The sequence below is a fragment of the Atractosteus spatula genome, chromosome 7, assembly GCF_055471065.1.
Source record: "Atractosteus spatula isolate fAtrSpa1 chromosome 7, fAtrSpa1.hap1, whole genome shotgun sequence".
Taxonomy (NCBI): domain Eukaryota; kingdom Metazoa; phylum Chordata; class Actinopteri; order Semionotiformes; family Lepisosteidae; genus Atractosteus; species Atractosteus spatula.
The window spans coordinates 16291529-16308897 of NC_142712.1; the positions used below are offsets into that span (position 1 = coordinate 16291529).

At 35.4% G+C, this 17369-nt stretch overlaps 1 protein-coding gene across 5 annotated transcripts in view; it reads left to right on the forward strand.

Moving 5' to 3' along the window:
* Nucleotides 1-17369, forward strand: part of nbeaa (neurobeachin a) — a 356961-nt gene that overhangs the window by 247913 nt on the left and 91679 nt on the right. For 3 of the 5 annotated variants that reach the window (XM_088922431.1, XM_088922432.1, XM_088922434.1), the window contains one exon: nucleotides 3900-4046. In XM_088922431.1, coding sequence (XP_088778557.1) covers nucleotides 3900-4046 — 147 coding nt within the window. Of the gene's footprint in view, nucleotides 1-3899; nucleotides 4047-6026; nucleotides 6060-17369 lie in introns of all 5 variants that reach the window. The other 2 variants (XM_088922429.1, XM_088922430.1) reach the window with 1 other exon arrangement.

The following is a 17369-nucleotide window of genomic DNA, read 5'->3' on the forward strand; positions in this document are numbered from 1 at the left end:
TCAGTAACGGATGAAGTGGTTCCCTTCCTATATGTTAGGTATTATCAGATCCTTTGGGATGAATGCAAGCACTTCTTGTGATTATTATAATCACCCTCGTCCCCTCTTCTGTTTCTCCAGTACTTGAATATTAGCCCCCAGCCAGGCTGCACATGATCATTTATTGTATAGTATGCTGAAGCTAAACAGGTGATTTCCTCAAGCATTCCTTTCTACATATGCGTAATCTATTTGTATCTTGGTGAATCTCCAGGATCACTGGAAATAATGACTTTGCTCTCCTTGCTGATTGACCTTAATCTAGCTAATCGCAGATATAAGAAAAAAGTGCTGAGGGCAGAGTTGTTCCAGCGATATGAAATATGATTTCCTCCACAACCTACAAAAATACAATGAATGTGCATCAAGGTTTATTTTCAGCATTTTAATTAATGATCAATTCAATACTAACGTGGATTGAATACATCCACTCCCTGAATAAACATTGTCTGTCTGGTTTTTGTATCAGTTGTATAATGTAGTTATTGCAGTTTTATATTTTCACTTGAGTGTACAGACTGTAATTATCCCCATCATTAACGATCAGGCTTCCTGGTCTGCTGTGGTTCATAGTGACATTGTTGATTTGGGAGTAAAAGAAACAGGCTCTAGCCTCGTAAATTGGCTACACGGTCCTGGATATTTATGTTTCAATGAGGGGAATCGGAGACCTAACCAGAAATATCCGGAAAGGTAATGCAATTTAATGTAATGTTATCTCTAGCTTATTGGATATTATTTTGAAGTCATTTAGGATCCTCTTTGTACAAATCAAGCTCTGTGGAACAAAGCTCTTTTTTTTCAAATGAAAGTCAAAATACACAAGGGTATTTCTGCCTTTAATTCTCTTTCTCTGAGAGTCATCCAATCCTTCTCTTCATGAAAAGAAACAACAGAAAAAAATCAATGCCAAAAATTGCTTCAAATTATTTTGAGTGTATCATTTTAAATGTTTTTACTCTTGTCAGCTCTTAAAATTGTTTTTGCATGCCAGTCTCCCATTTGTGTTTTCTTAACAATTTATTTCCAGTGAGCACTTTGAAGTAGAGATTATTTAAATGTGGGCAGGTTGTATATATACATACGCATAATCTCATAATATTTACATTACCTTTAGACACACTGTTATTACGCTGATGAAACTGTCAATATGGCTGTGGAAGTCTGTGCCTGCCGTTACTATAAACCTTCCAGGCGTAAACAGTTGGCTATCATGATAATCTGTTTGTTTTTCCTTCTTCTTCATCTTTTTTTTCCTCTGTAAATGATAAAAAGTGGGCCATTTCAATGATAAGTTCCAGATCTCCTCCTGTGTTTTATTAAGAGGCACAACTAGTGCGAGCAGTACTGACTACTTTTTCATGCTGATTACTTGGTTTATAAAATACTTTTTCTCATTCCAAATGAGAATAAAAGTTCCACTTACAAATTTAGAGTTCAGTAAATAAATGGATGTTCACATGTGCAACCTTTTTTAGTTATAATTGATATCCCATATTTTATTTTTTAATGGTTTTTGGGCTGGTCAGCCTTTAAATAGGAGACTGAGGAAACCCAGGATGTTGCTGTAAGTGCTGTAGTTGGACCAGTATGTGGCACTCTTCTTTGGAAATCTGTAACTCTGGATCAGAACTCATTTTCCTAACTAGTTCCTAACTGGTGGTTTAAAGATCCCTGTTTTTAAGAATAGGTTTGTAAGAAGAGTCCTGGCTAAATTGCAATCTGCAAATCTAGTCTTTCTGGAATTTTCTGTATAATTCAACTGGAGAAGCAGTTCGCATTTCTCCATGTGATCTTTTGTGTATAGGACCAGCTGACACATAATGGCTACCACACGTCACTCAGGTGAGTGCTACACCCTATTGGTGTATGATGAGGATCCCTTTGAGATAAAAAGCATTATATAAAGATTAGGAAAAAATCATTATTTTAGAGCGGGGGGCGCAAGATAAACTCCTTCTATCTTTAGTGCCTCACAGCCTTAGATGACCTGTAAGTCTGTAAATACTGACCCCTCTGTCCGTAAACATTTAGCTACACTTGTTTGAAAAGAAAGTTCTTACACAGCTGCAACACTTTACCAGACTGACATCACTGGACTGTCCCTTACAGAGAGACAGTGGAGGGAGCTGTCTTGTTAAAGGGGAAGGTAAGGCTGTTGTGATGTATGAGAAGACGATGCCATGAAAAGCACTACATGGGTCAGGTCATCCTGTGATGAATGATCTTATAAATGAATCACACGCCCAATCTCTTTTGATTTGTTGGATGTGAAAGTGCGTCTTTTTAAAGGGTGCTTTTTAAAAGCTTTCTAATGAGGCCACTAAGGACACCTCTCCAATTCTTGTCTGTAATTTTGACAAATTGATCCCTACTTCATAAAGGATACATTGATTAAAGGTGTCTATGGCTCTCAGAAGCTATCATTCAGAATACCACTTCCATAACACTACAGCAGCTGTTTCTGAGCTTCTGTTTGTCTGTAATGCTAGTGGGTCAACTTAATTGTCTCTCATTGACAGAAAAGCCAGAAAGTAATAATACTTTTGTTTGATGAGAATATGCTGTATAATGAAAATACACAACTTTGTTACCTTTGGAAGAAGGATTTTTGTACTTCATTTATCAAGTCAAAATACTCACAGTCTCTTTACTTATCAGCTGCTTGAGTTAAAACAGTGGAAGAACAAGGTGCCTGATGTAAACTTCTGTGTAGTTACTTGGAGCAATATTTAGTGTTTTTAAAGAAAGAAAGTAAACTCTACATTTCACTCTTATTTCATGCTCATTTGTTTATTTCAGGTTCTTTATAAAGAATGTAAAATATGTTTATGTGTAGAAGCATGGCTTGACTTAATTAAAAAGCTTTAAATAAGTTCAGAAATAGGAGTGCTGTTACTTTTTGCTTCTTTTCAAATGAGCTTAATTTATTGATTTCTTGATGTAGATGTTTTTTTGTTCCCTATGCAGTGCATCCCTGCACCACTCTGTTGCTCTTCCAGAATTACAGTAATTAGTTTTACCTGATATAAACCATTTTTTTCCTGATTTACAATAATCACATGTAGGAAAAAGCAGTCCTGCTATGAATTTCCCTCACTGCTTTGGTTCACAGTTGCTTTCTTATCTTTGCCCTTGATGTTAAACTGAACTGATTTCTGAAACATCTTCCTTCTTAGGTGTGATTTAAGGTTGGAATTCTGAATATGAAGAATACATGTTTTAAGAAGCGGTTTTGACTCTGGCCAGCTCTTCTTTGCATGTTCCAGTCTTCCATTATCTCCAGAGGAAGAGGAACTATAATAAAATCTGTGTTGAAAGAAAGTGTGTCCAAAACATTTCTTTTCCTTTGTGGTTTTTGGCATTTTTAGTTTTTATGCATCAGCCTTTTCTGAGTATGAGCTGAATTGTACACTAGTGTTTGGAAATACTCACGTATGGGAAGAAGCACCTTGATTGTGCACAATTCTTTAAAACCTTGTTTCACTAATAAGCTTTGGTTTGTACACATAGAAGAAATCTGTTTTCTTGTCGCAAATTAGAGATGAATGCATAAAAAAAAGAAGCTCATATGGGATGCGTGTAGTAGAAAAAACAACATGTATGAACCAAATTACAGAGCCTTTGGGTTTGCACTAGACTAACATAATACTTCTGGTTTACAGGTGTAGGATTCTTCAAGAAACTGTATTTGATGCTGGCATCAGTTACTGTATTTTCTTGCATTCATTGTCCGGCCATGGTATTGGGAACACAGGGAATATCAGCTGCTCACAGGGAATATTGGGAATGTTATTTTCCCAAGCAGGATCTCACTTGTTGACTTCACTTGCATCTCATCCTGCTTGTCCCTTTTCCAGGTACAGATGAAGATGACATGATGAAATCAAAGAAGACCTTCCGCAGCCAGGCTGTGGTGAACCAGAATCCTGAGACGGAACTCATGCTGGAGGGAGATGATGATGCTGTGAGCCTTTTGCAGGAGAAGGAGATCGACAACCTTGCAGGTAACTCCTGGTCAACATAACTGTTGCTTTTCATTTTCCTGCTTGTCACCTGTGACATAGAAAGTCGTTTATACAGTATATAGCCCCAGATGTGGCCATCTTTGAAATCTTATATTTAAGTTGTGGTCTGACTACTATAAAAGGGAAATTCATGAATGCTCAAGAGCTTGATTAGCTTCTGTAATCTTAGAAACTGTATGTGTACAGTATACTGTCTGTATATGCCCTCAAAACTAGTAGTCTTGATCTACAACCTCTTTTTGAAAAGATTTGAAGTGCACTCCATCTTAAATTAGCTTTTAGAATCTTTCTACAGGAACAGGAGTCATTCCATGCCATGTACACATCAGCTCAGGCTTCTTCTGTAATGTGTGAACAGAATACTTCACTGTAAAAATCACCGTAATGCAATATATCTTCTGTTCTTTTTGCTTATGCAGTAATGCAGGACTACAGCTCTTCAGGCCCTGTGTCTGTTGTAAAATATAACCTAGGTGTGTTCCATACAGTTTTTAAGAGACACCTCTATATTTACAATGCAAGAAGGAATAAAGAAACCGAGACAAGGGATTTAAACTGTGACATTGCCCAGGCCTGTTCATCCATGTGCCTCTCAGAATGTACGTTGAGATACATTATCTAAATTGGGGCAGTGTGTTGAGCTGAACTCCTTGTTTATCTCCTTAAAGTATTACTGTCTCACAGCTTTTTTGAGATTAGCACAATTTAGCAGTCTGCATGTTTTTTTCTTGTGCACAAAGCCTTCTACAAGAAACAGACCAAACTGTTACCAAACTAGTAATACATAGTCTGTATCAAAATATTTTTTTCGGAAAAGTGCACACAGTATACTAAAACATGTATTTAAAATTCTTGAACTCATCAGATTGATTGCTATTTATTTTAATACAGTATGCAGTATACACACTAATTGTCCACTTCAGTTCATATTTGAAAAAAGCACTATTAGCCATCAAGGTTTCACTAAATAAATTTCCTGTAAATAGAAAGTCACCATAACTACAAGTCTTGGAGATATTTTTTTATTTATCACTACAAGTAAAAATTGCACTATTATTCCCACTTAAATGCATTAAATGCAAAAATTGCAAAGTATCAAAGAAAAAATCAATTTCTAGTCTGTTGCCTTGTTCTAACATTTCTGTGAAGGGATTATTAGTTCATATCTTGTTGAATGTTTTGACATTTATGTTTTATATTATAATTTAAAATTAAAGCACTTTAAACAAAATATCACTTAGTTCAACTGAAACAAAATGGCAAATTATGGCAGAAGCCAACAGTTTCTGAGAAGTATTTTGTATACAGTATATTACATATATGGGGGTAGTGTTGCATTGTGGGTAAATCTCTGCAATTCTAACTGGTAGATTGTGGATTAAAATCCAGATGTAAAAATGAGGACCAGCTGGTTTGGCAGTCACTTGACTTGTCGTCAACCAGAGGCCGTGGAAACTAGGATAAACTCTGTCCCGACAAGCCACTGTGGAAAATAGTGCATACAGTACATGTATACAGATAGCCTTCCTAATTAGTAGTAACAGCTTGAATAGAAACGTTTTACATTTAAAAGATGGGGAAAGTTTTTGTGCAATTGTACGCCCCTTAATCATTGCGATCACTTAGAAAATATTTCAACAGTGATGGAATGTATGTATTTTGGAATACTATGGGCACATTACACTGGTAATTCTTTCTCCCTTAAATTCCAAGCTCAAGATTAGAGCTTCTTGTATTTTTAGTACCCAGTATGGATTATTTTCTAAGAATTTCTCCTTGTTGTAAATTCATGTAGTGATCAACCAAAATGTGCATTATTAGGGGTCTTCATAATAGTCTTAGATTACAAACAACCAATTGTGTGATCTTCAGGTAAGTTGTTTACAGTTATCTTTTATAATTGGCATACAGTAAATACTTGTTAATACTTGTGTGTATATATTTTTATTTCATTTTTAGCACGTTTCCGTCCTCGAGTTCTTACTTTCAGAGGCAAGTAATTTTATTTTGTGAATGTACTAACATTTGGGGACAAAAGAAATGAATTTTGAAACTTTAACACCATTTGAGAAAAATCCAATCCAAGTGTAATCAAGTTACTCATTTAGAATGAAAGTTTTGTGCTTCAATATGATATGGCTAATTTAACAACTGATTGCTGTCCTTGTTTTGTCTTTTGAGAAATCTTATCTCCTTGATTTGCTATCTGTGTGATAGAATTCTTATTTTCAATTAATCTTGACATATGAAAACATTTGAATGCAACCTTTATCAATGTTTATTTGATTACAAAATTGGACCAGAGGCTGATTAAATTACAGAACACCTTAACAGTACTGATTTCTCTAGTTCAAACATTGTACAGTTCAGTATCTACTGTAAATGCATAGTGGTATTTTTTCAAGAAAGAAAACATTGAACATTGAATTGAAAAAAAAACAACTTGGCATTGAATATAAAGGTTTGATGTTTACTCTTCTCTCTTTAAATTTACTTTTGATTCAGTTCCAGGAAAGTTCTGAAGTCAGGAAATAGGGAATCAGATATTGTACCTGTGGTATAAATTCTGATTTTGGTGTTTTTTGTCTAGTAGAAATTAATCATTTTGAGGTTTATTTAAAAATGAAACCTCATTTTTAAATGCAGCTCTAAAGCCAAAATTGAGTGTCTGGCCACTGCTTGTAGCCAGGTGTGCTACTGTAGTTTTAGAACTGGAGTAAAAGCAAAACAGTTATGACATCTGGGAGGTGGTATTTTTATAGCAGAGAAAAATGTTTTTGAAAGAAGGAAAAGAAGAAGAGGTTTAGAGTACCTTCAAATTAATACATATGAAGGTAAGTCTGTCTTCTCAGAGGTTGGTGATTTATGTTTAGGTTGTGTTACAAATTTCCAGTAGGAGTGAATATTGTGCAAAGATTCTACTTTCACAGCAGACAGTGGTATTTATAAATGTAACAGCAGTTTTTTTTGCCATGATAAGTTATAAAAATAATTAAAATTAATTCTCCAGTTAACCTTAATATTTAACTCATGTTGTGAATATAGTGTCCAGGGACTTGTTCTGTAAGACTCTGGTCTGTAGGCCTGAGTATTTGAGTACTGCTTGGCCCATGGCACTGTTTTTAAGAGTAGAGGTGTTAACCCTGCTGTTCCACTCTGCGTTTTCACAATCTTACTGTTGTGCTTCCCTGAGCTGAATATAGTGGGTCTCTTCCTTCTGTGTATATCAAGCATTTTGGGATCCTTTGTTGTTTAATAACACTATACAAATGTAAAGAATTTTTCTAGATATGGAAGATTTTTTACAAAAAGGCTGTAATGTATTTTGGCAGTATTAATTTCTGGAACCTTTACTGCATTCTGGTTTCATTACATAACTCGTTTTAACTCTGTATTCCTCAGAAGTTGGTGCATTTTGTTTGTTGTAAAGGTACCCTGGATAGCATAATTTCTATGGTATCTTAAGTAATGTAGGATGCACATTTTAGTGCTTCAACAATGCTTGGAGTTTATTGCAGAAAGTAATATTAGAAATCAATATTAGAAATCAATATTAGAAATTAGAAATTAGAAATTAATAATCAATTATTGTCACATATCAAAGAGGAAAATATTTTTCCTTTTCAATTATGTATGTAGGTTGTACCAATCCAAGATGGTACAATGCTAAGTTGATGTGATAAAGCTAGAGAAATAGCAATTTCCACACCACAGGCACATCTTAATTTACATGCAGGATTCATTAGATGTTGCATCAATGATAAAAGCACAGGTTTATCACAGAACATTGAGGAGTACACAGAGGGGCTGGAAGAGGCTGTGCCTGAACATGGAAATTGGTCCCTGGAGACCAAGATGACATCCCCTAATCCAAACTCTGGTTGGTTGTCAAAGGCACACTGGCTCGGTATTGACATGGCACTGGAGGGCCTGAGAGAGACCCCTAGGGCAGAGCAGATGCAGGGAACTCTCACAATGGCACACTTAACTTTTTGCTCTCCAAGCCAAACAGTTGGGAGATTCATGCGTTCTTCAATGTGTCTGTTAACATGGCTGTTCCCACTTGTCTTTCATGGTGTTACAGCAGTTTAAACCATGACTATGCCCTGGGCTAACTCCATTCTGCCTTGTTTCCTGTTTAAGAGAGGCTGGGGTTTAAAATACTCTTTATTATTTGTGGAGCTATGATTAGATCTAGTAGATTATGCTCTAAGATCATCCCAGAATGTGGCAAAATGAGGTAAAAATCACGCGGTACATTTCTAGTGATAGTTTTTATGTCAATTGTATATAAATTGCTTTTTGTATGCATGTTGGCACAGAGAATACTTTTGATTCACATTCGACTGCTCAGTGATTAAACTTTTTTTCAATGGCATCTAGAAAGAAATGAACAATCCATCATTTCAATTCTTTAATTAATATTATGTATTAATAACATTTTTTTCTACTAATGCGGAAAAAAATATCATCATATCCCAGGCTTTATTTCCATTCTGAACAACTACAGAAAACTGTGTTTTAAATATCTGGCTTGATAGTAAAAGTATGGATTTTAACTTGATAGCTTGCCGGACAACTGTGCATAAAGAGTCACTTTGGCATTTAAATTACTTTAGACAAAGCATTCAATCTCCATATCCTGTTAAAGATAAAAACAAGAAGAACAACAAAAAGTTCTGAATATATAAAGCACTATTGCCTAACTGGACTGCCAAAAGAAGTGGAAGTTCAGAATTTGTTAGTATTAAAGTGAAACTGCAACACTATTTTCGTATTTCGGGTCTAGAAAGAATCGGCATTGATGAGTGCATTTAAAACCATAATGAAAGTATTTTTTGTTGCATAACCTCTGGTGAAATCTTAGTAAGCACAGGTCTATCAATACCTTTGACAGCATTTTGACCACTAGTAAATTCAAGTGGGTAACTGCATCAACATGCGTAGGCTGCAAAGGAACAAGTAAAGGTTTATTCCATACTGAAAAGAGAAGAAAAGAAACAACATTTTGGCTGTGGAACCTGAAGAAGGAAGCTTGTTAATCCTGTATATCTCTTTTAATCCAATAGAAATATTGCTCTTGACTTCAAGACCGTTTTGCCAACAAATAATACTTACCTGTTAACTCTGCACGCGTTGGAACATTTGTGCGGTGAAATGTCTGCTGTACAGCCTGTACTTATTTGCTCGTGCATTGCATTACACCAGTCATTATAGTGACTAGTGAGCAGGAAGGGCTAGATGACAACATAGATATAACAGTAGGTAGTCTGATACGGCCATGTCAAGCAAGCTGAAGGCCAGTGAAACATGGGGGGACAAAGAATGGGAAGCAAAGGTTAATAAAGTGATATTGCTGCACTAAACGTGCTTCTAGACCCAGATATTGCTATAATAAACTACATACAGTATATGTTTCTGTAGATCTTTGTTTCATGTGGATAAATACTGTATGATTTCCTTTCTTTCTGTGAAGGAAGGTTTAAAGAACCACATTTATACATTGGCTGGTATAAGATTTGTTTTCTTAAATTGAACTCAAGTGAAAATTTCTGTGACAAAAGCTCTACAGGCTGCACTGAAAGCCTACCTTTCAAAATGCATTGATATGCTCTCAATTCATTTTCTTTTTGTAAGAAATGTCCACGGCAATGTCCAGACATTCATGTTGTATGGCCCTTCCTAGGGTGAGCGGAATATAATCAGATGTTTTTATCACTTTGAATAATAATGGAAGGCATTGGACTGAACTGAATCCATGGTCTTGTCACCTTTGCTTATCATATTAAGAGTATTGTATGTAGTTTTAGCATGTCAAGCTGTTCTTCATGCCAAATCATGGAGATTTTGCTGGATTCCGTTCCAGTCTTCTCTCAAACCATTGGCCATTTCTGGAGTAATTCCAGGAAGGTCAACCCCCTGGACTGAGATATGTTCAGTGGATGGTTATTATAATTTAAAAACATGACGGCCAGTCTGTAACGGCGAGTCCATTGTTTGAGGTAGCCATTGACCATCTTTCACAGCTGAAGGTCATTCTTATGTGGTTCTTTAATTAAATTTGCACCACCAGCTGATGGACAGGAGTTAAACCAGGGCTTCGTTCCTCACATCCAGTCCCTGTGGACAACAGTCCAGCAGGTTTTGTTAATCTCCTTAAATGATCATCTCCCTCTCTGTCTCTGGAAGAGAGTTAAATTTGTTCAATTAAGGTGTTTTTCAAGCAACTCTCCTGCAGGGAGACATGCAACATAATGTTGTGAAGGGAGACTTTTGAAAATGTGGAAACACCAAGCTTTTGAGAAACACCTATGCCTCCTGATGATTGATTCACATGATGATTCACAGCATGTTTTTGTTAAATTAAGTGTAAAGATGTACTCCTTGAATATTGTTGAATTCTACACCTGCTTATAGAATCCTGAACTCTCTTGCATCAGAGAGATAATAGATGCTTCTGTGTTTGTTGAAGAACGGAACTACACAACAGCTAAAACCAAATCTTGGCTTTCAGATGTGAGCTCACATATAACACTGAATTTTTAGTGTTTAAGGTCTGCATGTGGTTACATTTGGATGCGATCTCTGAAGATGTAAAGGAAAGAATACATAGATACATAAAAGTGATAAAGCATAGGTTTTCTACTACTGTGTGTGAACTGTGGGTCAGTGTTGGAGACAAAAGGCTCTTGGAAAAAAAGGAAACAGCAGCTGTTTAAGCCTGTAGCTTCATTGTTAGGGTTACTAGAGGGCCAGAAGTATCTTGAAGACTACAGGAGGGAATAGAGAATGAGTGGGTTGTCTTTGCATTTGCACTGGTCTCTGGTGAAGCCAAACTTTTAATGTGAAGCTATTATTGGGCTCTGTTACAGAAATTCCCCCATTAAATGGTTCTACAGCTGCATCTTGTAGGCAGTTTCTACAAATTCCAGTGTGAATACTTCTAGAAATCTGGGGACTTTTTTTATTTGTCCTGTTCATATTGTTTGCCTTATTTGTTGCTGTGCATAATTGACATGTTTTTAAAGCCAATTCATTCAAGAATCGAGAGGTGTTGCGTGCAGGCAGGGTGGGTTGGCCTCTAAATGTTAGAATCTGAAAGCTTTTGAGATCTATTCTTTCATGCTTAAGACAAGTGGTCTTTGACTGGAGTCTAATTGTTTCTTCCAGAGCACTACTTTGGTGAGCTGTGCTTACTGGAATGCAGGGAGCCGCTTTATCTCAGTTTTGCAGGCTGAACAGTGGGGCAGATCTGGCACAGTATGGTGGCTGCTTATATATTTTATAGTTCTCTTGGTTATGACTAAATTGCCCCTTCAAACCTTCTTTTAAGAGTCTGAACTCCTCTGATCTAGATCCGTTTCATTCCTAAAGAAAAAAAAGAGGTTTTCCTAGTGTGACTATTTTTATTTTCACTTTTTATTACGAGAATTGATAATAGGACATTGGTGTCTGTATCTGGGTTTTTAAGCTGGTTATGTTACCTGGGTTAACATAAGATCTTAACCTTGTGTTTTATTCTGCAAGCAAAGAAGGGCAGTGTACTTGACCTATATTTATAATCCAAGATTTTAAAAATAAACAGAGCATGTAATAGCACTGATTCAGATGTTTTTTACAGGTAAAGTGTGTAAACCCATAGGAAATTAATAGCACATTTTGAACAAATCAGGTCCAGTTCCCAGCTGGCAATATTTGAAGCAGTTGTTTGCATAAACCTCACCTTAACTAAAATATGGTAGTGCAGAACAGGGCTTTGTAGTCTCTAGCTCTTTTTTAGTGAGAGCATAACAGAAGTAAGCATTTCACACTCTGTGATGTCACCAAAGAGGAGGCAGATGTTTCGTTGCATATTAAAATGGAGGAGACTCATTACTAAATAACACTGGTCTGCTGCTGCAGAGGAGCACATCTCCAAGGGGGGGAAAATAACATAACGAAGTATGTCTTAGTAAGAGATCAAGGTTTTCTTCACCCTATCTGAGTTTCAAATGTGCTGCTTCTTTTCCTATCTGTAAGAGAAAATATCCTTGCAAAAACCAAATGATTTTTCCTTGTATTCATTTATTCTAGTGAAAACTGTGAGAAATTGTGCATATTTAGCCAGGCTGTGGTGAAACTAGTGTTTTGTAAATGTCATACCTTTGCTGTAAAATGTGTGATTTTAGTACTGGGTTTTCTGTCAATTAACAACAGGCAGATATTTCTTGGCCTTTGTGGATGCCCTCAGAATAACTTTCTCTGGACCCCAGTTTTGAAAGATTAGTAATCTGTAAAATTTACTATTTTCACAGTAGCATCCTGGGTATAGATGTGCAAACTTTTGACTCAAATGCTGACTTGATTATTCTTCAGCAAAAAGTGTCTTCCTTTGCAAAACTGAGCCTTTTTTTTAAATATTTAATCAGTTCATCTAAGTTTGTGGAGACCCTAACTGTAGTTTTGAAAGTTTCTTTTTAATGCTAGCATTCTGCCATACCTTAATTTCATTGATTTATATTCACAAAAGGTCAGCTCATGTGCTCTATGGCACAATTCCAAATGCTGTCTGTGTTAAAGGCAGCTGTACTCAGAGCTGTCACTGTTTAAATCATTACAATTGACCTCAGTGCGTGAGATACAGTTTTTTAGGTCAGCAAATAAGATCTTTTTTCCTTCTTTTTCCCTTTTTTAAATAATTTGGGGGTGTTGATACAAGATAAACTGTTACAGTTTAATTTTGCTTTTTATTATATTTTAATACTCATGAGAGCATATACTTAACTGAGAGAAAATATGAAATATATTCCCTTAACTACAGCAGATAGTCTTCATAAGACTTAAGTAAAACAAAATGTCCACAGCTGTAGATATTGTGGACATGGAGTCACAATTTGATTGATGGAGTTGACCAGAGGCTTTAACATATTTGTTTCTTGATAAATTCTAAATTTCCCATCGGCCTTCACATCAGTATTTTTCTTTTAGGATTTATTATGTTCTCAGATCTGTATATTGTGAGCAATAGCGTGTCATGTTGGCCATTTCCAATGGCAATGTTTGTGTCCCATGTTACTTTACAAAAAAAACCTGCAACCAGTTTTATTATTTTGTTTATTATTATATTTGACATTACTACTTGGAAAGCTATAGTGTGATGGTCTTGTTACGATTTTTAACAGATGTAAAAGTTCGTACTGAAAACAAAACAGATATACATATTGCCATTTGTATTATAATTACCCTTTAAACAGACCTGACTGTAGAAAGCAATTTCATTGTTATTTTCTACAAGTGCTTTTTTAATTGCTTTAAGACTCCTGGATAGCAGCAGAACATTTCTAATAAAGGAAAAAGTAATAGGTTTATTCCTCGCTGTAAAGAGAAGAAAGAAAACACAACGTTTCGGCTGTCGAGCCTTCTTCGGGTGTGTTATATTTTTAATAGATATCACTTTCATACAAGTTGTAGCTGCAAATGCAGTAACATAGAGTAAGGGTTTAGCGATGGTAAGTGTTAATGACAACAAAAATAGTGATAATTTTTCATTCTTCTCATATAAACCTTTTAAAATAACCCTATGTTTTTTTAATATTTCTGTCCCTTGGTTAAGGAGGTGTTATCATATGGTGGGGCCTTTAAGAATATATGTATATATTTATGGATCTCAATACATAATACATTTGTTTTTAAAAGGGTGCTATTTTATTTTTAAAATGGAAAGCATACTAAAGGTCAGTGTGTATTAGTTTAAAAACACAAACGTGTAAATTGCTGTAATCCAATTAAAAAAGTTAACGTGAATGGTTTATCCCCACATAAAACTTAAGCATGGTCCTATAGAATAGTTATAGAAAATAAGTTCTAAAAAAAACTGTAAAACAGAATGGCTGCAGTTTTGTCTTGTCATTAGAAAAGCATTTGTTTACATGGAAAAAGCTGCTGCTTAATGTTTTTTCCCATAATTCTCTATTAGACTCCCCCTTTTCAGAGTGTGGATTTCTGACATCACACCAAGGAGAAGGGGAACTCTTCATTTCTCTCTTAAGACAGTGTTATATTTCTGTTTAGAAAAAAAGCGCACGCTAAAAGAGCACCAATACCTGTGTCAAATGCTGAATGATGAAGTTCTTTACTGTTTAGAAACGCGAAACAAAAGCAAACATTCTAAATTGTTTTTCAGATACTATACAATAATGATTTACAGCCAAAATTCTAGTAAAAGTAAAGAATGAAAACGTAAGAATAGACATATTATTTAGTGTGTTTAAAAATGCGGGCAAACGTTTTTATTTCAGTACTCTGTGGTAATAGAAACAACGATGGTATCAATATTAAGTTAATAAGAAAGCTAAGTACTGAATATTCCAAAATGTGACAGTGGGATGAAATAGTGTTTTAATTTTATCTTGATAGGGTTTGCGAAGCAGATTATAAAGCCATTTTAAAATCCCAATTATAACCTTCGTGCTTGTAGAGTTACCAATTTATCCATACTATAAACTTGCGACGGAGGTGAGTTTTATTGGAAGCTTTGACATAAATGTCATGGACTTTATTAAGTCTTCTTAGACAAGGAATGTTCCTACATTATTACATTTTTTAATTCTATGCCTAGTAAAGAAACTCCACTTTTTATACAGTACATTGTAATATGGGATGTTTTATTTTACTTTACAGGCGCCCGTTTCTTTTATTAAATAGACGTGACTTGTGTACTTTTCGTGCAATGTTGCGCAGCCGTTGAAATAAAATATAATGTGACGCTATGCATATAATATACTGCATGGTTGTAAGAGAACATACCGGAATGCGACCATTTAATATGAAGGCCTTTATTAAGTAAATATTTCAATGTAACGAACCAACCTTTGATGAATTATAGGATGCAATGCTCCTGGGTGGAGGCGACGTGTTCATGAGACACTTTTGAGAAAGCAAATATATGAATGGAGCAGAATTGTAAACACAGCAATCCGATTTATGTATTGTAATGTTCCATGTATTGTGTTGTACGTTACCTTGATGCTTATCGTATGTCAGGATAAAACGGCGTTTGCTATGCAGTATAAAGGCATTTGTATATTGAGAGAAAATTGTAGATTGTGAATTGTCAGAGCAGAATAACTCGTGGCAATTCCAATGAAAAGTAAGAAGGTTAATTGCATCTTTAAAAAGTGCTCCGTAAATTTTAGTTTCTGAAAATATTGTTAGCAATAATTTATTAGTAATGATTTGTAGAGGTATTAGATTGTTTACCATCAAACGTAACTAGCTAATTGTGTAGTTGTTGGAGTTAACAGATTATTGTCCTGGCATATGGAAAACCTACAGCACTTTATTATGCTTTATGTAAACATTTTAATATATCCTTATTATGGAAGGACTATCCCAGAAGGGATTAAAACCTAATCCTCTCTATGCGGCTGCAGTGGATTAACGGCATATTGTCTTTCTCTGTAAATTGTCCCTCCAGGCTAAAATACAATTGGTTCTGTACTCCTGAAACATCCTATTCCGTTTGGGGGGAGCTTGTAATTGAAGGTTTCCAACAGACGTGTGAGAGATAACATATTAGCCATGAAAACTTTATTCTTTAATCATATAAAACGTTCGGCAAAAACGCAGTGAAAGCTAAAATCGTGTGGAGTTGGCTGAAATCCCCATGTCATAAAAGTGAAGCCGTTTCTAAAAATGTGAGTTATAATTATGTCAATGTATGCTTTTGGAACTTGACAAGTTTGACTACAGATAGTCTGCCACTAGAATATGTAAACATACACACATAATTTGTTCTGACGTTAGCAGTTTAGCGCATACCCTCATTTAAGATAAATGTATTGTTCTCAGCAAGCAACTACCTTGGCAACTTCCAAATGTATTTACAATATTGTGTTAGAAAATAAGATTTCGAAATATTTATTTTAAATGTATTGATACTTTAAAATGTTTATCATGTAAAAAACACAATCCGACCAAGCTTGGTACACTTATTGTTTAAAACGATTAGTGGCTTCTTGCTCTCCTGGGAATAGGTTGAATTGATAATATAAAATTGAAGACTTAAATCTGAAACAGTATGATTTAATTCAGAAATTATTACAAAAAGTTATAAATGTTACACGGAAATATAATTAGGCCGCTTAATTTATATTTTGATATTGGTCTGTGTGGTTAAAAAAGAAAATAATGGTTCAATGTCGAAGACTGCTTTGTGACGTGAGGGGACCTACATTTGTTTTAGGATTTCAGAAACGTAGACTACTCGTGATAGTAAGATTTGAGAATTATTTTTGTCGCCATTGCGCAGTGCAGTATAAAAATTGCCAAAAATGACGATTTAAATACGTACAAAAATAAACCATTGATTTTTCTTTAAATATTCTAATAGTCTATAAATAGAATACCACAATATCAGTTTTAGTTCTCTTTTGCAAATAATCCGTATTTTCATATTTTCTGTTAGACGTGACGATACATTTTAATCACAAGTCATGTATGATTCATTTGAGGCCAGATTATGTTCTAATGTTACTGACACTCCGTACATTAAAGCATAATGACCATTAATAAAACTGTAAAAGCACGTGCGCTTTTTATTTTCGTTTTCAGCGTTATTCGAAAAGGTAATGAATTAACAGCAATTATTTTAAAAAGGGGACTGCGATGAACAGGTTAAAAAACCTTGGGAGACTTTTTTTATGTAGGCAGAGAGCAAGAGAGGGGTGGGGGAAGGCTGTAGCTTTTCGAGAGCCGTCCACACGAACAATAAAGGAGCGCTGTGGGAATAGAAGCCAAAATCCACTTGTAATCTTGCAACAGTATCGGTCGTAATTGGTTGAGCAGCCTAGATTAAGATTGATGAGACATTAAAGTGGCTCTTCAGACTTCAGGAGATCGATAAATATCCCAATTTCAAGATATTTCTTTTATGCTCGACTCGGTTCAGGGGAACTATATACAGGCTCGGTGCAGCGACATTGTGTTAACGCACTGTACAGAAGATGGACGATGAACAGGGGGAGAAAAGGGAAAAAATCACATGTGATCGCAATCAGCTGACCGGGGTCAAAAAGCTATTATCTAGAACAAGAATACGGCGGAATAGTTTTCAAAACACACAACTGCTTTACCTTTAAGGTGGAATGGAGCATTTTCTTAAAATGCAGCCCGGGTGTAAAGATTGTCTTAGTTCCAGCACGCTGAAGATGAATTTAGCGATTTAGGTTGCTTGTTTTAAACAAGCTTTGTTACAAGAGTGTGGAATGAATAACATTCTGTCCTATATTACGTCGTGGTAGAAGTGCCCAGCATCTCGAACCT